The 19,717-nt window shown below is 44.2% G+C and overlaps 11 protein-coding genes and 2 non-coding genes across 13 annotated transcripts; 4 read left to right on the top strand and 9 right to left on the bottom strand. All coding sequences in view use genetic code 12, as the record gives it.

Annotated features, from left to right (window-relative positions):
* Positions 1 to 12: 12 nt before the first annotated feature.
* Positions 13 to 630, bottom strand: NIF3 (Nif3p; the record flags this gene model as incomplete). The annotated part of the gene is made up of 1 exon (XM_001484456.1): positions 13 to 630. The coding sequence occupies one exon, from the start codon at positions 628 to 630 to the stop codon at positions 13 to 15; it is 618 nt and encodes a 205-aa protein (XP_001484506.2).
* Positions 631 to 914: 284 nt separating this feature from the next.
* PGUG_06046 lies at positions 915 to 985 on the bottom strand. Its single transcript has one exon. It is a non-coding gene; the product is annotated as a tRNA-Gly (tRNA).
* Positions 986 to 997: 12 nt separating this feature from the next.
* Positions 998 to 1,069, bottom strand: PGUG_06045. The gene has a single exon. It is a non-coding gene; the product is annotated as a tRNA-Thr (tRNA).
* Positions 1,070 to 1,380: 311 nt separating this feature from the next.
* PGUG_03886 (uncharacterized protein) lies at positions 1,381 to 2,847 on the top strand (the record flags this gene model as incomplete). The annotated part of the gene is made up of 1 exon (XM_001484455.1): positions 1,381 to 2,847. One exon carries the CDS (start codon positions 1,381 to 1,383, stop codon positions 2,845 to 2,847), a length of 1,467 nt encoding a protein of 488 aa, XP_001484505.2.
* A 28-nt stretch (positions 2,848 to 2,875) lies between these two features.
* PGUG_03885 (uncharacterized protein) lies at positions 2,876 to 3,133 on the bottom strand (the record flags this gene model as incomplete). Its single annotated transcript, XM_001484454.1, has 1 exon — positions 2,876 to 3,133. The coding sequence occupies one exon, from the start codon at positions 3,131 to 3,133 to the stop codon at positions 2,876 to 2,878; it is 258 nt and encodes an 85-aa protein (XP_001484504.1).
* Positions 3,134 to 3,202: 69 nt separating this feature from the next.
* On the bottom strand, positions 3,203 to 6,742 carry LRG1 (Lrg1p; the record flags this gene model as incomplete). Its single annotated transcript, XM_001484453.1, has 1 exon — positions 3,203 to 6,742. One exon carries the CDS (start codon positions 6,740 to 6,742, stop codon positions 3,203 to 3,205), a length of 3,540 nt encoding a protein of 1,179 aa, XP_001484503.2.
* A 796-nt stretch (positions 6,743 to 7,538) lies between these two features.
* On the bottom strand, positions 7,539 to 8,261 carry PGUG_03883 (phosphatidylinositol N-acetylglucosaminyltransferase; the record flags this gene model as incomplete). Its single annotated transcript, XM_001484452.1, has 1 exon — positions 7,539 to 8,261. One exon carries the CDS (start codon positions 8,259 to 8,261, stop codon positions 7,539 to 7,541), a length of 723 nt encoding a protein of 240 aa, XP_001484502.2.
* A 716-nt stretch (positions 8,262 to 8,977) lies between these two features.
* On the bottom strand, positions 8,978 to 10,738 carry PGUG_03882 (transcription factor TFIIIB subunit; the record flags this gene model as incomplete). The annotated part of the gene is made up of 1 exon (XM_001484451.1): positions 8,978 to 10,738. One exon carries the CDS (start codon positions 10,736 to 10,738, stop codon positions 8,978 to 8,980), a length of 1,761 nt encoding a protein of 586 aa, XP_001484501.2.
* A 593-nt stretch (positions 10,739 to 11,331) lies between these two features.
* Positions 11,332 to 11,973, top strand: PGUG_03881 (uncharacterized protein; the record flags this gene model as incomplete). The annotated part of the gene is made up of 1 exon (XM_001484450.1): positions 11,332 to 11,973. One exon carries the CDS (start codon positions 11,332 to 11,334, stop codon positions 11,971 to 11,973), a length of 642 nt encoding a protein of 213 aa, XP_001484500.2.
* Positions 11,974 to 12,249: 276 nt separating this feature from the next.
* PGUG_03880 (uncharacterized protein) lies at positions 12,250 to 13,338 on the bottom strand (the record flags this gene model as incomplete). Its single annotated transcript, XM_001484449.1, has 1 exon — positions 12,250 to 13,338. The coding sequence occupies one exon, from the start codon at positions 13,336 to 13,338 to the stop codon at positions 12,250 to 12,252; it is 1,089 nt and encodes a 362-aa protein (XP_001484499.2).
* Positions 13,339 to 13,423: 85 nt separating this feature from the next.
* HDA1 (histone deacetylase) lies at positions 13,424 to 16,156 on the top strand (the record flags this gene model as incomplete). The annotated part of the gene is made up of 1 exon (XM_001484448.1): positions 13,424 to 16,156. The coding sequence occupies one exon, from the start codon at positions 13,424 to 13,426 to the stop codon at positions 16,154 to 16,156; it is 2,733 nt and encodes a 910-aa protein (XP_001484498.2).
* Positions 16,157 to 16,238: 82 nt separating this feature from the next.
* Positions 16,239 to 18,239, bottom strand: PRK1 (serine/threonine protein kinase; the record flags this gene model as incomplete). The annotated part of the gene is made up of 1 exon (XM_001484446.1): positions 16,239 to 18,239. One exon carries the CDS (start codon positions 18,237 to 18,239, stop codon positions 16,239 to 16,241), a length of 2,001 nt encoding a protein of 666 aa, XP_001484496.2.
* PGUG_03877 (rRNA (cytosine-C5-)-methyltransferase) lies at positions 18,169 to 19,713 on the top strand (the record flags this gene model as incomplete). Its single annotated transcript, XM_001484447.1, has 1 exon — positions 18,169 to 19,713. The coding sequence occupies one exon, from the start codon at positions 18,169 to 18,171 to the stop codon at positions 19,711 to 19,713; it is 1,545 nt and encodes a 514-aa protein (XP_001484497.2).
* Positions 19,714 to 19,717: the final 4 nt, after the last annotated feature.

The following is a 19,717-nucleotide window of genomic DNA, read 5'->3' as shown; positions in this document are numbered from 1 at the left end:
ATTGAAAAACATTTACCATGTCTCGTAGGGATCTTTATCGCACTGGCTGATGGAGATTGTAGCCGAAGGAAGTTCCAGTTGCAATTGAGTTTTAAGATCAGCAAGAAAAGCACGCTCGGTATTGGAGTGGTTGCATGCAATTACTGAAGAGCCTTGTTCCTTAAAGTACAATGCTTCGTGATGAGAAAGCTCGCCGGTAAAGTAAAGGTCTGCTTCCACTCCGCGGAAAACCGATCCTCCGGAACCGGCGCAGATAGCGACGGCTGAAATTTTATGGTTTTTGTCTTTTCCAGCCCCTAAAGCAACCTGAACATACTTCAATCCAAGACTCTTTTTCACGTTTTCCACCAATTGTTCTAAACCAACCGGCGACTCAAATCGAATGAGTCTTCCCATGCCACATTCTGGGTCTTGAGAATCTGGCTGTATGATATCTTTCGAGGCTAATTGAGATCCCAGAGAGATACCACGGGCCAAAAAGTCATTGACTCCTCCTTTGGCACTGTCAACAGCCGTATGAGGCGAATAAACACTGATTTTATTTTGGATAAGTTGGATGAGCGAACGTTGCTGAGGGTCTTGTGGGGTAATAGATTTCAAGCCACGAAAGATAAAAGGGTGGTATGCCATGATTATATTGGTTTTGTTCTGGATTGCTTCCTCTGCTACTGCTCGAGTAAGGTCAATGGTGAGTAAAACTCGAATTTCATTGCAATCATCGTCGGAACTGGAATCGACTAGGAGCCCAGTATTGTCCCAAGATTTATCAGCAAGTCTGATTGGGTAGAACTTTTGGACTGAGTTAGCTTATGTATGTGTAAAAGCAAAAAAAAAGAACATACTGGCATTGACAAACGTCTTTACTGCTTGCTTCGACATGTCAAGGAAAAAGTTAGGTGAAATGAAAAAAAGAATGCGCAAACCCGGAATCGAACCGGGGGCCCATCGATGGCAACGATGGATTTTACCACTAAACCATTTGCGCAGGAGTAGTTCTTGCCTCCTGCCAGAATTGAACTAGCGACCTTTGCATTACAAGTGCAACGCTCTACCACTAAGCTAAGGAGGCACAACTGTTAGAGAAACTGGCAAACACCTTTAACATTGCAGTGCATAATATCCTTGCGTTTTGACACTTGCATGCATATATGCATATGTTGCATACGTCATATCTGAACTCAATGTCGGTGGGATCAATTGAGTGGAATATTGTTGCAGAATCCACCTCCTCTTCCTCGTAGCATCCTTGGGCAAACTCTCGGGAATATTACCGTATTACTCATCTGTACTCTGCATACAGCTTGGTAAGTGCACATTATAGATGAGATGGGGTAATTTGCAACCCCTTTGAAATTATCGATAAAACCTACAAAAAAGTTTATGCTGTTGAGGAATAGCTTGGAAGAACTGCTCTTGACGTCAGAAACCGCTGATGAGGCCAACATTCCATCGCCCATCAACAAATCTACTCGGATAGATGTGGGCGCAAATTTCTCGGAACTTACCCCGGAAAAATACACAATTGAATACGAAAACGAAACGCTCTTCATTGATTCGCTTGATTGGAGGCAAAGTAATCTCCTCAAGGCACAGATCGTCACTTCTTATGCGTGCTACATTATTTTTGGCATGGCGGAGCAAACCGTCGGTGTCTTGATTCCCAAATTTCAAGCCTATTATGAGGTTGATGATATGCAGACAAGTTTCATATTTTTAGCAGTTGTGTTGGGATACATTATCTCTGCTGTTTTGAGTGAAACAACCCATCAGAGAGTCGGAGTGAAAGGTGTTCTTATGGCTGGAGGAATTTGCATGGTTTGCGGGTACTCGATGATTTCGTTAAAACCACCATTTTTTCTTCTTGTATGCTTCTACGTTTTAAACGGATTGGCATTGGGCGGCCTTGATGCAGGCATCAATACATGGATGGGAGGATTAAAGGATTCAAATCCAATTTTGGGCATTTTGCATGGCTGCTATGGAATTGGGTGCATGATATCTCCACCTTTGATTTCTCATTTACTCTCCAGAAAACACAACCCATGGCAATGGAACTACTACTACTATGTATTGGCGTTGTTGGCTGTTTTTTCACTTGTAACCGTTGCCGTGACATTTAGATTTGAGACAGCAAAAAAGTTCAGGTACCAAACTGTCATGAAAGCGAGTGCGAGAGCCAAGCAAGAAAATGATGTGGAGTTACAGCTGCTTGATAACGAAGAAGAAGAAACACCAGTGGAAGACCATGCTGTTCCGTTTCTGGAAGTGGTCAAATCAAAACTTGTTTGGACTTTTGCAATCATCTTATTCATGTACGTTGGTGGAGAGGTTGCGTTCGGGTCTTGGTTAATATCTTTCTTGATGAGAATCAAAAAGCTCACGTACAAGAAATCGTCGTACATGGCTACCAGCTTCTGGACAGGACTCACGGTGGGAAGAATGTGTTTGGGGTTTGTCACCGAGATGTTCTTTGCTAATGAATTGACAGCTAATCTAGTCTATATCGGAGGCTCGTTTGGCGGATTGTTACTTTTCTGGCTCTTGGCGTTCACCAACGCAATCCCACTACTATTCTTGATCGTTTTCCTTACCGGGATATCCATTGGACCAATCTTTCCCACCACAATCGTGGCTGCGATTAACATTCTTCCGGTGAAATTTCACACTGCCGGAGTGGGTTTTATCTGCGCTTTTGGAGGCGGTGGCGGCGCAGCCATACCCTTCTTGATCGGAACCATTGCTGAGTCGAGTGCTTCGGGAATGAGGATATTTCCTCTTGTAATTTGCATTCTGTATGGGCTCTTATTAATAGGGTGGGGAATCATTACCAAGAGATATAATCATTAAATAGCACTTTATAGATCAAAAACAGGTCTCAGTTTCCACCCTGCGCTTTCCATTCCTCGGGAGTGAATCCCTTTTGTGTAAAAGCATGAATTGATGCTATTTCTTCTTTAAGAGCACTGTTGACTAATCGGTGTCTGGCCAATTTGTTCTTGCCAACGAAGAGCGGAGACACTATAATGACGGCAAATGCTTGACCACAGCCGCCAGACATATCTTCTACTTGAACCAAAGTTGCCTCAAGCTTGTCCTCAATGAGACTTTTCAAGGTGTCCGCAGTTAAGCTCATTGTACAAAGAAGAAATTCGTCACATTCGCGAATAATTTTATTCACTAGACTTACGCTATACTAATACAATTAAGATTCATGAGAAGTTTCGCCATATGACTCGGGCAATGCCTTTGAAAGCCCACGAGACACAGTATTGGATCTAACTTCCAGGTTGGAGTACGTCACAGGTTGCGATAATTGAACTGCAAAATTTTTGAAAAAACCACTGTTGTCTTTGCTCACCTTTTCAAGTCTGCTCATCACCTCCTTGGTGGTAATGTTGTTGGACTTGGTGTTGATTTCACTCTTCTCAAAAAACTGCCACAAGTCGTCAGGAATTATACTCATTTCCTCGTGCTGCTCAATCAACTGATTCACAACCTCAATAGCCAAAAAGTACGTTTCTCCTGGAGCTGAAGGGTCTGTTTGCTGACTTTGCCTCGAAACAAGGACATTGGGCGACACAACCGTGGCAAGGTTATGAATGTCCATTTTTGATCCTGTTTCTTCATCAATCTCAGCAAACGAGGCTACCCAGCTGAAAAAGTAGAGCAATACCTCCAACAAATTTCGATGGCTTCGAGGAAGCATACAGTAGGTCAATTGTAAGAGCCTTTTACGTAACACCAAGTCCTGTTCTCGCTGTGACTGGATCCACAAGTCGTGCAAGTTGTAAGTCAAAAGTGGATTGGGCAATTCTCGAATCCATTTTTTCATCAACGCAGCTAATTGCACCGCCGACTGTTGCGAAAAGTCCGGGGACTTGAGAGGATTCTTGTTGATTTGGTCCGTCAAATCTTTCAACTTCTTAATGTTACCATTAAGCCGAAAGATACCTTCAACAGACATATCTTTTTGTCTCATTGCAGTGATTATGTCGTCAACAACAATGGGGATTCGAAGTTTGGCCGGGCCCACCCCCAAGTCAGAATCGACGCCATATTTCTTGGTTAATTCTTGCAAATCAACACCGAAAACTGCCATATTGCGATCTTTCTTTCCCTCACCTCCTCCAATCTTCAATTTATCCCAGAAGGTAGGTGCTTTGCGGGTCTGAATTAAGCTCAAAAGCTCTTCCTTATTGTACTTGTTGTTCAGGATTTGAACGAGTGCCTCAATTGCTATGTGTCTCAAAACGAAATGCTCGGATTTTGATAACTCAGAATAATATTTGTTCCTCTTTGGGGGAGCAGAAGACTCTGATGTCTTCGCTCCTGATAGCGCCGCAGTACCACTCAAGGATACTGTTCTCACCGAGTTCATAGGTTTTTGCTTCTCATACAATGAATTATGATGTCTGTAAGCGTTAGGTCTCTGCTCTCTGGCTTGTTCGGCAGCCACTATTCTTGGGATATCATCAAGCGTCAAAGACTTCTCATTCTTCAACAAATCGCTAGTTCTGTCTAGATGACTATTGGTGAGATTTCTTTGAGGTTCATCTCGAATTCGTAACGATTTCTTTCGACTCACGTTGAAGTGATCACTTTCTACCTGTTGTGTAACGAAAGACAATTGCGAAGAGAAACTCGATTTTCTCGCCCCTGGTGTCTTCGATCCCTCCTCATCAACTATGTTTTCATTACTTTGATCTTCCTCCTTGGCTTCGTCGGCATCAGGGGTTTCCAACACGACCGATTTACGAGCCTTTTGCTTCACTGAGTTCGATAGCTTTTGACTTTGGCGCTTCGTACGTAATCTTGTGACATCATTTAAAGTCTTAGAATAATCTTGCTCTGCCGCATCTCTCACGGCACGCTCTTCGGCAATTGTCGCCATCTCATTTTGAGGAAGGGATTCCTGAGCATCAACGCTCATGATTGCCCTGGAACGCGAGAGTGCTATCTTGAGGAGAAAGATTAACTGCGAAAGGTTCGATACTTTTTCAAATCCGGGAAGAGAATCGGGTGTAGCGCAGGTTGCACAGAATATCTTCCCGTCCTTGAAAGTGGAACTCTTGATATCATCAACCAAAGAAGTTTTGCACTGTGAACAGTTGAAGCAGCTCAAGTGCCAGCGATGACTATTGTATCTGATGCAAGCCTTCTCAATGCTCTTGTTACACTCAGTACATGCATCCGATGCATTTGGTGCAACAGCTAGTCTTTTATCAATCGCTTCGACATTACTCTTGATCGAATCAGCTTCGATAATTGTGAACTCTTCGTAAAGCTTTGTGCGTGCAAAAAAGGTAGTCGTTGCCGTGGCTGTGCCTCGGAACTGATTCACCTTCAATGAGTTACTAAGACCAATTCTTATAAGAAGCTTGAGATAATGAGCACAGCCAGTGATCACAGACAAAATCTCTGTAGACATTGGACCAGATTCTGCAATCTGCTTGGACTTTCGCAAGAGTGCCAAGTAGCTCATAATTTTCCCCGAAATGTTACGAGGCTCCCTTTTCAACACTTGAAAGGGAGATTTGATTGGTGCTTCAATGTCTGAAATCATGGTCTCCTCCATAAGATCATTGTCAATTGAATCGCACATTCCCTGGACATAATCGATAGCACCGAACAACACATCCAAGTATATAATCAACTTTCCAGTAGCTAGCAAACCACCACCCTGATTACCTGTGCATGCGTTGAGCAACATGTCCGAAATACATGCCGCAGTAGCTTCTTCGTAACCAGAAAGTGTGAGCCAACATGTCATAACTGTTGATTCAATTTGGTTTTCAATATGAAGTAATGAATCTTGCAGAATATTCGATTCTTTCAAGTTGCTCAAGTCAAGCTGTGAAATACCTAGTTGTTTTTCCAATCCCACAGAATCAGCTGTTATACACACATTCCAAAACTTGTGAACCATGTAACATTCAGGATGCCACTGTTGGTTACGCCCACCTCTGAAAAGCTCAACAAACTGTTTGACGATAGACGAGTGACACCCTTCGCAATGAGAGGCATACATTTTCGAAAAGTGGTAGTGACAATAAATGCTCCCAGAATGTTCATAGTAACTTTCATCAGACTCGAATACACGCTGACATACCACACACTTGAAGTGTTCAAGATGGTATTTGTTGCCAAGTGCAGTGATGTAGGGACCACGGAGAGCTCTGTTACAATTAAAACAAAGCAAGTCCAATTTTTTGAAGTAATCGTACTCACATAGGGGCACTTGAAACTTATTGCCAGAAGCGTCAGTGGTCTCATACGGGAAGAATTTGGAAGCACACTGCTTACCACATTCAGCGCACGTAAAGCAATGAACATGGAAAGCATGCGATAATGCACGCACGAATTGTCCTGTTATATCCTGTTTACATACGTGACAAACCTTGCGCTTTTTTCGAGGTGAAGAGCCGGAGGCAGGAGCAGATACCTTGGACGAGTTGGTGATATCGCGTGATTGAGAAAATGGTTGTGATTGGGGTTGAGACGGGGCCCTGAGTGAGTGAGCCCTGGTTGAGTGATGAAGGAGGTTGCGACTGAGGTTGCAATTGAGGTTGTTTCTGATATTGAGATTGAGGCGGTGGAAACTGAAATGATTGTGATGGTTGAGATGGTATTGCTGGGAAGCTTCCAGGGACCAAAGGCTCAGTTTGGGACGACTGAGGCACATTGGAAGGAGAAGCCACGGAGTGACGATTGAAAGGCAGTCCGGTTCGTTTGGGATTAGCATGCGCAGCCGGCGGGTATGAAGGCATAGGAGGTATTAGAGTGGTCCAATTAGCGGAGTCTTCATGGCGGAAGCTGCTGGTATGACTATGACTCCTTGAATGCGAGCGCGGCAGATTTGTGCCTTGAAACTGAGGAACCGGCGACTGTGGCACCTGGTGGGCCGACGCAGACGGTTTATCAAAGCCCGACGAAGACACAAACGTCGAAGACTGTTGATTAGAGGGGCCCAGTTGAAGTTTTCTGGAGCGGGACATTAGGATAAATGAGTGAATAATAGTTGGATAATATAGCGGAGTTTCAAGTAGATATCATTAATATGGCCAAAGTGGGCTTATAAGATACGAATCAAGCCAATTTGATTAAAAATCACCGGTTTTTGATTTGAAAACGTCGACGCGGTAAACACCGTCGTCCACCAGCGCAAAACGCAGGAGAGGTTTCGGAGTGACAAGTGGTTTCAGAAGCACTGGTAGCGTCCCTGAGTGATTAAAAGTCCTCCGAAAAAGTTGGGGCAACGTGAAAGCAGATGCCAGGTCGCTGTGGATTTGTAAACGGTGATGTTGTTTTTAACGAGCCGTTTGTGAGCATTAAGCGAAATAAGCGCTGACATAAGCGGCCAAAAATACTATAAAAAGACTCGGTGTAAATACCAGACTAAAGTGCGCGGGAGAGGTTAGGGGCGATGATATCATTGACAGGCTGACAATCTACAATTCGGCTATTTTGACTTTGCACTTCTAACATTGTACTATTCATCGTGTACAATTTCTCTATACAAATTACTCTCACACACCTTTTCAGGTGTTTTTTGTAAGATCCTCCATGCTGCACTCGCGGAGGCCCTGCCCCGGAACACGGCGCCAGTACCGGCGCGAACTTCCAAAGAGCACCTGGCGACTTTGTTTCCACACCTGAAGCAAAATATCTTTTCGCGGCAACAACTGTGGAAATACTATTTGCAATGGTTTTTCTTCTGTATCGTCTTTTTGCGACCGTCTTAGTATGCACATGTAGAATATTACTTGGCCGTAACCATGAAAGCCCTCATTTATTACGATATCAATGATATCTTTCAGGGCAATGAACATGCTCTTGTCACTCTTATTGGTGAATCGCCATCCCAGAACCGAATCCAACTGGATCCCAACGTCTCGAATCACCAACATGGAGTCTTCCGGTTGTCGTTTACACATCAAAAATGCCAAAATCAAGATCAATCCCAACAACACCAAAAAACGTGGTTCGTTGATTGGAACGTTTTGAAACCTCTGTGCCACCAATGACCATACAAATGTGCTTTCGGGGTAGTTCAGGCGGCCCCAGATCCCCTGGAATCCTCCCATGCTGAAAAATTCATGTGCTATGATCGCTACGATTGCAACCGAAATCGCAGATGCCAATGATAATTGTATATATCGAAAAAGTCCGGGCCGAGGCTTTACGGTAAACTTGATGAGCCCACTGTCGGAATCCTGAGGCATCGGAGTCACCTCCAACACGTAGTCCTTGGGCGAAGACATGGTATGAATATCAAAGTGATAAAGGTTGACTCAGAGAACGAGTCAACACGTGATGTTGCGAGACCTTGCACAGAGGACGAAATGGGAAATGGAGAAAATAAGAAGATGGGATGAAGAAGTGAAACTAACTTTAGTGTAGGCAATTGAGTCTGAGGAATTGATCTACTGCTCGGCTCTTTCGGTTTGTTTGATCCATTTTTTTTTTGAATGTATTTGATACTGATAGTTGCAAAATTCATTAAAGTGCAGATACTGGAAAGATCTCAAGTTATTGAAGAAATTCGCCAAACTTAGGACACGCACTTGTTAAAAAATGCCGAAAATTGTTTTCTTCCTCCATTTAGATTTCTGATGCTTGTGAAATTTTCGCACCACTATTGCTGCAAATTTTCAGTATCGCTTCTACTTTTACCATATTGGTACAGTATTGTCAATATTCCACACTTAACAAACTACTCACGAAAGTGTACTTTACATATAAACGTCGTATTCTATTCGTACTATTGTCACTTTAACCTGATAAGTTCGCGGTAAAATTTGGCTGCGAATTGAGCAGTGAACAATGAAATAAATGTCATTCTTGGTGATCAGAATTAATACTCGATAAGCCATATGGCCACACCTTCATCAATGCCAAACCTAAAGTTTTGACTTATAATTTGCTCAATGTCCTTTATTGCGGTTCCATTAAACAGACACCACAAATTTCTGCTTGTCTATTCCTCCTCGCGCTTCTTATCGTCTATCAGACCCACCACCATCTCATTCTTTCGAAGTTCCTTCAACTTTTCTGCTCTTGTCATTGGCTTGGATCCAGTTCTTATCTCTATTTCTCGGCGACGATTCGCCTCGGCATCCTCCTTGAGTGCCCTTTCTCTTTCCAGCTTGATCAATGCCATATGCTCCTCATGAGTCACCCGCACCTGGCGGAGTTGTTCATTGTAGTATTCCAACGATTCTATCTTGTTATTTGACTGCAAGCAGTACTTTTCGAAATCCACAGGAAGTTTCCTTTTGAGTGCCAATTCGACAATCTCGGGATACTTCTTCTCCTCCAAGTTAAACTTCAGTTTGATCTGCTTCCTTGTTCTATACGGGAAGAGCTGTGCAATGAAAGTAAAGTCAGTACCCCAGGTGCTGAGCGCATTATAAAACTGAATTGCCTCGTCCGGTGTCCATCGGTCGGTGTGTTTTCGTCTGGAATATGTAGAAGATGTCACAGGGTTCTCAAATGGATTGGACTCTTCTCTTGACATAGTCAGGTTGGTTGTATTACGATGTCTGTTGACTATGGTGGAGTCTTCGTCCACGCCCAATTTACCAGATTTGTCAAGTTTGAGTCGTAAACCTGAAGATTGTGATGCTGGTTCGTCGTGGTTGAGAAGCTCATTTTGGGCCTTTTTCCTCTGTGATTCTTCGGTCTTGAGCTTCACGGTGTCCGCATCATTCAATGCCCGACGCTCCAACCGTGCCTGAAGCCTTTCCAGCCTCCTTTGTTTCCGCTCATTACGAATCCGCTTCTGAGCCGCTTTTACCAAATTAAAGTTTTCACTTATTTGACCAATCTCCAATGTTGGCTTACACAAATCAGCCATCGTTATATCACTCACGTCCAACTGAACTCGCTCCAAAAGAGGAATGTCCTCCTCGCGAATCATACGAGGAAGTTGTTTGATGCTGGTTATTCTTGTCTCAAGGTTCTTGGGAGCTACAGGTATCTTCTCTGGACCATCGTACTCGCCATCTTCTTCATCTTCCGGCACGCCTTCTGAAACAGACTCTGTGAACTCGGCCTCCGAAGCATTACCATTTACTCTGAATTTGCGTAGTTTGTTGGTTTTCGGATCAATTCCCATCACATATTTCTTACCAGTTTCGAGAGCAATTTCTGCCACTTTCTCGACATTTGGACCAGGTTCAGCCACCACTGTAGCACCACCACTCCGCAACATCGGTGTCTTCAAAACGGTAGGCCGCTGAGCCACCAGAGACCTTCTTCTCTTGGTAGGCTTGGCTACCGGGATAGAAATTCGCATCGGAGGAGCATTTTCTTCAGTTACATTTGAGGCGGTTGGACCCGCTGAGATCGACCCTAGCCTCTGCCGGACCACTGGAGGCGTAATACCCGATAGACGTCTTTGGGAAGCAACCAGTGATTGTCTTCTTGTGATTGTAGGTTCGTTAAATATATCGTTTTCGCCATAGTCTTCCTCTATATCGCTTTCGCCTTCCCCAGTAGCTTTTGTGGGCTCGGATACTACACCTTTAGACGAATCCTGAGGGTCTAGCGCCTCTTCTTCCGCAACCACGGCACTTTCAGATAATTGACCGATGCGAAATTTGACAGTATCTTCACTAGCAGGTTTTGCCTGTGTTGCTGGAGGAGTTAACGGGGTAGTCAGCGTGACCGATTTACGCCGCAAAGCATTTTTTTTGATTTTCGGAGCGAAAAGTGACTTCTTTACAACACTACTCATGGTGTTATCTCATCGAATACAATTAAACCCGTACAATGCACAGAACACATCCAGTGCACCAATTACCTAATACAAACTACTATGCAACAAGCGCTTCGATGAGCATCTCAATGAGGGCCCAGTTGCAGAATACATGGAACCTTCCCAGTGGGGAATGGGCGCTTTCGTTGCTAGATATGGATGGCAAGTTTGTAGTTTCTTCCAGTTCCGGGAAATTGTACATTTTTGATGTTTCGAATACTCAATCTGAACCGGTAGTAATTGCAGCCCATGATAGCAGTATCAATGCCATTGTCAAAATAGATAATCTTCATATTGCATCGTGTTCTGGCGATGGAATCAAGGTGTGGGACATATCGTCTCCCCAATTGCCTTTTGAAGACGCTAACAAACGCTAAAAAATTCGCCGTTTCTTTCATTGACTTATGCCAACCATCGTCTAGCTGGTGGAACTGAATTGGGCAGGTCAAGATGCCGAAGTTCATATTTGGGACTTGAAAAAAGACAGTATAGAGCCAGTACGCTCATTTATCGACTCACATCATGACGATGTAACATACCTTGAATTTCATCCTTCTTTATCACAATACTTAATGTCTGGTTCAACCGACGGTTACGTTAACATTTACGATCTTTCCCAAGAAGACGAAGAGGATGCTCTTCACCAGGTTATCAATTTTGCATCGGTGCATTCGTGTCAGTTTATTCAGGAACGACGGATAGCAGTTTTATCTCATATGGAAACTTTGGGATATTTTGAGTTGAACAACCAAGACTATGAAAATGCCGAGGAACCACAACCCAAAATCATTGGAGATGTTCGTACGATATGGTCGGACTGTGAATATGTGATCAAGGCAAGTCCACATTGTGGATATGTTGCTTATGGTGCCAATTCTCAGAGAAAATTAACTATACTTCCTTTTGACTGCGAAGCCGAACTGGTAGATCAAACCCAACCATGCTGGTTTCCTGGAGCCCACGATGAAGAAGTGGTCAGGGACGTTCTTGCATTAAATACAAACACAATTTTGACTTGTGGTGAGGACGGTGCCATCAGAAGTTGGGTGATGCCATGGGAATTGAAGTACAAACCTGTGGTTACAGAAACTGTCAAAGAAGTACCAGCTAAAAAGGAATCCCACAAAACTGAAAAATCAAAGGAGGAAAAGAAGAAGAAAAAGAAGAAGGAGAAGAAACAGAGAAAGAAGGATGTAAAGTTTAAACCATACTGAAGAAAAGAGAAGAACTCATAAACTTTTGAGAACTCAAGAACTGTACCTAGAAAGCCAGCTAAGAACTTTGAAGCTCAAATCGAAGGAACTAGGAACTCAAAATGTCAGGATCGTCAAAGTGAGAAATGATGACAATTAGAGCTTTTAGCTTTATGAAGAGGTCGAGAACACCAAAGGAATAGGAATGAACAATGAGAGAAGAACTCAACTGTAAATATTAATTGCTCTAATAAGATTCTAATTATGCTAGGAATTTTTTACTCTTGTTCATTTCCTTCAACTTCTTGTCCCCTTCACCACTACTGGAACCATACCACCAGTGGGAACCGTGAATTTGCGGTGGCCCACCACGGTAATGAATGCTCTTATCATGCCCGCATGCGATGTGATTGAGACATACTCATCTTTAAAGGTATCAAATAAATTTTGCAAGAAGCGGTTGGCTCGAAGAAATTGCTCATAATACTCTTCTCTGCGCTGGAATGAATCGAAAAGTTGGTCTTTCTCGGTGAAATTGTCCTCAAATGTAAAACTTGGAAACCGGTTCTGGATCTCCAGTTTCTTGCTTCTTTTATGACATAAATGCAACCCAATTGTTTCACGAACAAGCTCCGAGACAATTGGTGGGGATATTTCAATTCCTCTCCATGTTTCCTCAAGCGTACGACAAGATCTTTGAAGAGGAGACACAAAATGGACGGTAGGAATAGGAGCGTTCATTTGAAGCTGGTGACCCCAAGCGTCTCGATTTTCTTGCGCTTGCTTGACTCCCAATTCTGTAAGATGTGGGTCAGGTCCCCAGGTGATTTCGCCATCGTATCCCAAAAATCTCCATTTATCATGCCATTCTTGTGCCAGATATTTGGCACTTGCAATATTGTGCCAACCTTGGCCATGCCTAGCTAGAAAAAGCACTTTGTAACAAGTATTTTCGTTTGATTTAGCATTGAGCTCATGCACCTTGGACCGTATTTCCTCCCACGTCATTTTCCGCCCGAAATCTTGCTTCGTATACTCAAAAGCCATGTCATCGGTTTCATCGTCGGACTGCTTGAAAAATCCATCAACCAGCTCAAATGTCCAGGAAAACCCTCCACAATTTTTCTGCTTTTCTAGAGCCTCCGCATACACAACGTCAGCTTCCGGGTACCCATGCGCATCATGCCAATCTCTGGCATCCGCCGTTAAAAGGGTAGACATGAATTTCCATCGACATCGACCTGCATATGCCACTACCCGTCTATTGAGAAAAATACGTATGCGCCATGCACCTAAAGAATGTGCATATGCACGAACTGCATAGGCCCCACCTATAATGAGCAAGTAACGGCTTGTTGTTGGGGCTGCTAGCGGCAAAAGTTGCATTTATGGGCATGCTCATGGTGTAAATCAATGTAGATAGTTGCAAATCAAGCCAAAAAATACTTTTGTAGCCCATAAATTGGTCCTGATGCCCATCGAAAAAGACGCATGCGAGACGCATATATCTGTCAGAGAAGCAGCTGGCGCATGGGTAAAGGCCATATTGCAAAAGCCTTTTTTGAGTAACTATTACCAGGGAGCTGATTACCACTATCTACTCGATCGTATCTCTCGTTCAATACCCCGCCCCTGCATCAAAGTTGCTCGCATGTCCACGCCAGGCTATATTTACCGTTTCGCTTGGCAGGCAGCGGCATGCGGTGTACCGGTGTCCGCTGTGGCTTCCTTCAGATTATCCGGAAATGAGATCTTCATTAGTTTATTTCTATATTGTTCAATTTTCTCTCAAAACAATAGAGGTGCCCACGAAGTCGTGAACAACATGTCTCAATTTGAGGACACACCCCAGGCACCAGGTGCCATGAAATTGGAGGATACAAGCTCACGACAAACTCCAGAGCTCGATGGGAAACACCCGTTGGAAAATCACGACGGAGACACGAATGGCGCAGAAAACAAGAGAATCAAGCTAGAAGAGCATACAGAATCCAAAAATGGCCCCACAAAAGCGGAGCCGATGTCGGTAGCCCTGAAAGAAAATGGGGGCATGGTGGTGGTGCCGCCAGCACAACCGCAACTTTTCTACGTACCATTGAAAACCGGGTTAGTTTACGACGTACGAATGAGATACCACGCCAAGATCTTCACGTCGTACTTTGAGTACATTGATCCTCACCCGGAAGACCCTCGAAGAATTTATCGAATCTACAAAAAGTTGGCCGAAACCGGTTTAATTCACGATACTTCATTGTCTGGAAGCGACCATTTGGGACCCTACATGACCAAAATTCCCGTAAGAGAAGCCACTGCTGAAGAGATTCTCGAAGTGCATTCAAAAGAGCATTTGCTGTATATTCAATCGACTGAAAAAATGTCGCGAGACCAATTACTCGAAGAAACGGAAAAAGGTGACTCTATCTACGTCAATAACGACTCCTACTTGTCTGCCAAGCTCTCGTGCGGAGGAGCAATTGAGGCTTGTAAGGCAGTTGTTGAAGGAACAGTGAAAAATTCAATGGCTATTGTTCGGCCACCGGGCCATCATGCTGAGCCAGATACCCCTGGAGGTTTCTGTTTGTTCAGTAACGTAGCGGTGGCCGCCAAGAACATTCTCAAGAACTACCCTGAGTCTGTGCGAAGAATAGTGATTATCGACTGGGATATTCATCATGGAAATGGTACGCAAAAAGCATTCTACAACGATCCCAGAGTTCTCTATATCTCACTTCATCGCTACGAAAACGGCAGATTTTATCCAGGAACGAAATACGGCCATTATAGCAATGTTGGTGAGGGTCCTGGTGAAGGTTACTCGGTAAATATCCCCTGGAACTGCCCGGGAAAAGGAGATGGAGATTACGTCTATGCATTCAACAAAATCATATTACCTGTGATCAACGAGTTCAACCCGGACTTGTTGATTGTCAGCTCGGGTTTTGACGCTGCTGATGGTGATATCATTGGCGGATGCCATGTCACTCCTGTAGGATACGGGTATATGACCCATTTATTGAAAGGAATTGCCCGAGGAAACCTTGCAGTCATATTGGAAGGAGGCTACAATTTGGATTCCATCACAAATGGTGCTCTAGCCGTAACCAAAGTGCTTCTAGGAGAACCTCCAGAGAACACCATTTCTGCGCTTCCGCTGTCTGACACCATTGAAACCGTTGACGAGGTCATGAAGGCATTGGCACAATACTGGAAATGCATGAGGATAGGAATGCCCAAACAGTCCTTTGAAGATGTCTTTGACCTCTCCACCAATACCAATGCATACAAGCTCACTAATATCGCCGATACCATCCGATCGCACCAGGCCAACGAGCTCTTTGAAAAGTACAATTTTGTCAACTTGCCAATTGTCACAGCAGCTACCGCAGATACGAAGAGTTCCTATTTCACAGATATGCCTTCTCGCAAAGACGATCTCATTCTTGCAAGTCCTGATATATATAATGCCGAGACGTTGGTTGTCACCATTCACGATCCACACGAAATCTGGGCTAATATCGAACCCAATTCTGGAACCATTGACGGAGGCTCTTCGGTTGTTCTTGAGCATCCAATGGTGCAAATAATGGAAAAGGTCAAGTCTGAATTAGCAGAAAGCTCGGAACCATCTAATGAAAAATTGGGTTTCATGGATATCGAAATTCCATCCTTGGCTCTTCCCTCGAAGCCCATCGGCTCTTTGGCTAACCCTTCTGTATCAACCTACAGCCCTACCATTTTCTCACAGGAGTTGCTTCTCTACGTTTGGGACAACTACATCACTTATTTTTCAAACATCAAGAAAATCGTTTTCGTTGGATTTGGCGATGCGTACCAAGCAATTGTCCATCTTTATTCGAAAAGGCCACCACAAGAAATCAAAGAGGTCGTTAAAGGAACCATAGCATTTGCAGCAAAATCTCCATTGAAGCCATTGGTATCAGTCATGGACGAATCAATGGTAGATTGGTATTACCAAAATTCTGTGGTGTTCACCAGCCATCTCAATTCTTGCTGGACTTCCACTGGTTCTGGCAGAGCTGCAGACTCGGCAGACGAAAACAAAAGACCAAGAAGAAAGTTTGGTAGGGTCTTGAAGTCAGGAAGTGATAACTTGTGGGATGTCATTAGTGACAAGTTCAACGAAGGAATAGACTTTGTCTTGGATTCTATAGAGGACTTGAGTGGGACGGAGGAGTCTTCGTAGTTGTATATTGTGCTAATGAAAGGTAATGGTTGCAGGATTGTAGTATGAGTATTCTGACATCGCTTGTAGATTTACAGTAGTCTCATACGTAGCTTGGGAACCGCTTTGCAAACTGCTTTTCGAGATCATCGATATCCGGAACCAAACTGTCGTCGCTAGAAACGCTGGTTCTTTTGTGTTTCTCCTGCAAAAAAGAAGGCTTTTTGGGCTTCGGAGGAGGTTTCTTGGCTGGTTTCTTAGGAGGCATTGCCGGTTCAGTTTTTTTTGAGCTTTCGTACGATAGACTCTTGGGGACTTTAGGAGGCTGGATCGTTCGTCTAGTGATGGTATGGTTTTTCTTGACGATAGGGTTTGAAACCGTTGCTTCCGCACGATTTATGGCATCAATATCATCCAGATCAATAAAGTCTTTCGTGTCTGTGAATCTGCCGTATCCTTCGGCAGTTTTCTTCACCTTGTGGTCATTGGAGCCGTTGAGAAGTCTGGCCATTCTTTTCTGTATCAGCAAGCTAGATTCTTCCAGTTCAGGTTCCTCAGGACTAGTACTTGCACGTCTGAAAGAACCCCCAGTCAATACCTTTTTCATAGTTCCAAACGCACTGCGCTTTTCCGTAGAACCATTGTAACCCGTCGAATGAGTGCTACTGCTTCCGGTACTGATTCTTCTGATTCCCTCTTTCCACGACTGGCGGAAACTGCCTCCAGTATTTTGTCGCAGGCCCAAACTTTTGGCGTTTTCTTCTTCCTTGCTCCGGAGGAAATCTAGTGTACCAGGACCGTCGTTTATATGGGAATTTGTAGAATCGCCCAATTGTGAGTGCACGAATGATTTGAGCAGGGTAGCAGAAGTGGAGTCAATGTAGCTCAAAGGACGAGAGCTTGAGGATGATTTGGCAACGCTAGCCGAAATATAGGTAGAATGGGGACGGGGAAGTGCTTTGGTCTCAAGATCACTTTTTGTAGTGAGAAGCTTGGATTTGTCAATTGATGCAAATGGATCCTTTGGTTTTTCCTTTTTGACAGGAATTTGGTCCGGTTGTGGTTCTGTAGTATGAGTCACCAACGAGGGTTCCAGTCTTGAAAACTTGTCCTTCATTGTGTAAGGCAAGACGTTGGGTACTGGCTCGTTCTTCATCGCGCAAACTTCTTGAAGCAATTGCACTGCGTTAGGTCTGCGCCGGGGGTCTTCCCGCAAGCAGCATTTGATCATGTTCTTGAGACGAGGCAGAAATATCAGGCCCGGTTGGTCGTGGGGAATCTTGAGGGTAGTGGAAGAATGAAGAATCAGACGTTCCAAGTCAGCCATGCTAGCATGGCCCGGCAGCTCAAAAGGCGTTGTATAGTAGCACAATTTGTAAAGAAAGCACCCCAAGGCCCATATATCCAGCTTATCATCGATGGGAAAACCCCGTGAAAGATCTATCATCTCGGGAGCCCGGTACTGGGGAGTGGTATAATGCATTATATCGTCATGAAGAAGCTGGAGTTCCTGAGGAGTCTGTGGCACCGGAGCGTATGGCACGGCCAGCCCAAAGTCACACAACTTGTAGGAGCCATTGGAATCAATGAGAACGTTTTCAATCTTGATATCACGGTGTAGCAATGGCGGACGTAGGTGATGGCACATTGCAACTCCAACGGTAACGTCTCTCATGATGGTGAGGATTTCCGGCTCGGTGAGTTTGTACGAGAGTCGAGAGTTCATAAAGTCAATGAGTCCATTGCGAGAACAGTATTCCATTAGTAGAAACACTTCATACTGCTGCGCCGACGTCGGGGCCCCAACTTGCCCAGCTGACACCAACCGAGAAGCATGGGAATCAATGTATGAGACGATGTGGTCATTGCCCTTGAGACGCTTCATGGCGTCGACTTCTTGGCGTAGAAGATTGAGTTGAAGCTTGTTGGGAACTACCACTCGCTTCAAGCATGCTACGGTTTGGCCCCGAAAAGGCGGGTTGATTTCACAAGTATAAACGTGTGCAAAACCGCCCTGGGAAATATATTTGATTATGGTCACGGAGTGGGAGCCAACAGTGAGCCGTTTGCCCGGCGGATATGCATTTGGGGGTACTGGACCCATGGGGGAGGTGGTTGGTGAAAGAAACGGCCGCGATACCGGGGTTGAGCGTGGGTGCACGGGTGCGCATCAAACAAAAGATGCAAACCGATTTACTTTAATAAGAAGCCGATTAAAAAAGCTAGGAGTGATTTTGATGAAATTGTACTTTGAGGCTGAAAAGTACCTTTCCGCCAAGGGAGGAGGGCTAAATACCCAAATATTCAACAACAAACACCTTTCCTCCTCTCCAAAACATATCTATGCTCTTGTATATTCTACGATGAGATACAAGCCGTATCTCGAAGAGGTGATCAAAAAGAGCAAAATACGACAATCTTCTAAGCTTAAGAAACTCAAAGTGAGCGATTCACTTCTCTTGTTGCTAGTTCATGACTTGCTTTTCTCTCCTCGTGGAAGAATCGAGCTGGGAAAGCATCCTATTAAAGATGCGGTTCTCGAGAATAAAACCCGACTTCAGGCCGAACTTATCAAGCTTAAGCTTCGATACAAGGTCAAAACACTCGCAGACCTTCCCAACACGGTGGAGCAGGACGAAACACCCATACGATGGATACGTATCAACACAATTGTGGCATCTGAGGAAGAGGTGATGAGAGAAGACTTTTTTGAAAAATTGAAGTTTGTGGACTCTACAGATGAAATTGCAAGTGGCAAGATATACAGAGACACGATAGTCACAAACTTGTACGGTATACATCCGTCAGAAAAGATTACTAATACTGAAGCTTACAAAAATGGCAAGATCATTATTCAAGACCGAGCATCCTGTTTTCCCGCCCAAATCCTCAATGGCGACCCAGAAAACCAGCACGAGGTGGTAATAGACGCCTGTGCTGCTCCTGGCAACAAGACTACTCATTTGGCGTCTTTTCTTCCTAAAAATGGAGTAGTACATGCATTTGAACGAGACGATAAAAGAGTCAAGACATTGAAGATGATGACGTCCAAGGCATTGGGACCCAATAAGGATCTCATTCAAATCACCCACGCCGACTTTATGACGATTATACCCAGTGATTTTCCCAAAGTTACAGGAATAGTTGTGGATCCATCGTGTAGTGGCTCAGGTATATTTGGACGAGCGTTGGAAGATGCACAACTGGAACAAGACCGAGAAACCATAGATACTGAAAGACTCACGAAATTGGCCAGTTTCCAGTTTAAAATCGTCAAGCATACTATGAAGTTTCCCGGTGCAAGAAAAATCGTGTATTCAACATGTTCGATCCACCCTCATGAAAACGAACGAGTAGTAATGGATTTACTTGCAGACCCTGAGGTGAAGGAGCAGGGCTGGAAACTTGCACCCAAGGAGCAAGTGCTTCCCAACTGGCACAGAAGAGGCTGGAAAGACGAATTTGTTAGCATGAGCCGAGACCCACAAGTATGCGAACAATTAGCAGGAGGATGTGTTCGGGCGGTTCCAAAGGAAGATGGCGGCATTGGATTTTTCGCAGCATGTTTTATCAGGTAGCTAA

This window comes from Meyerozyma guilliermondii, genomic scaffold (assembly GCF_000149425.1).
Source record: "Meyerozyma guilliermondii ATCC 6260 scaffold_4 genomic scaffold, whole genome shotgun sequence".
Lineage (NCBI taxonomy): Eukaryota > Fungi > Ascomycota > Pichiomycetes > Serinales > Debaryomycetaceae > Meyerozyma > Meyerozyma guilliermondii.
The sequence above is the reverse complement of the archived record's forward strand: the minus strand, read 5'-3'. Positions and strand labels throughout refer to the sequence as shown.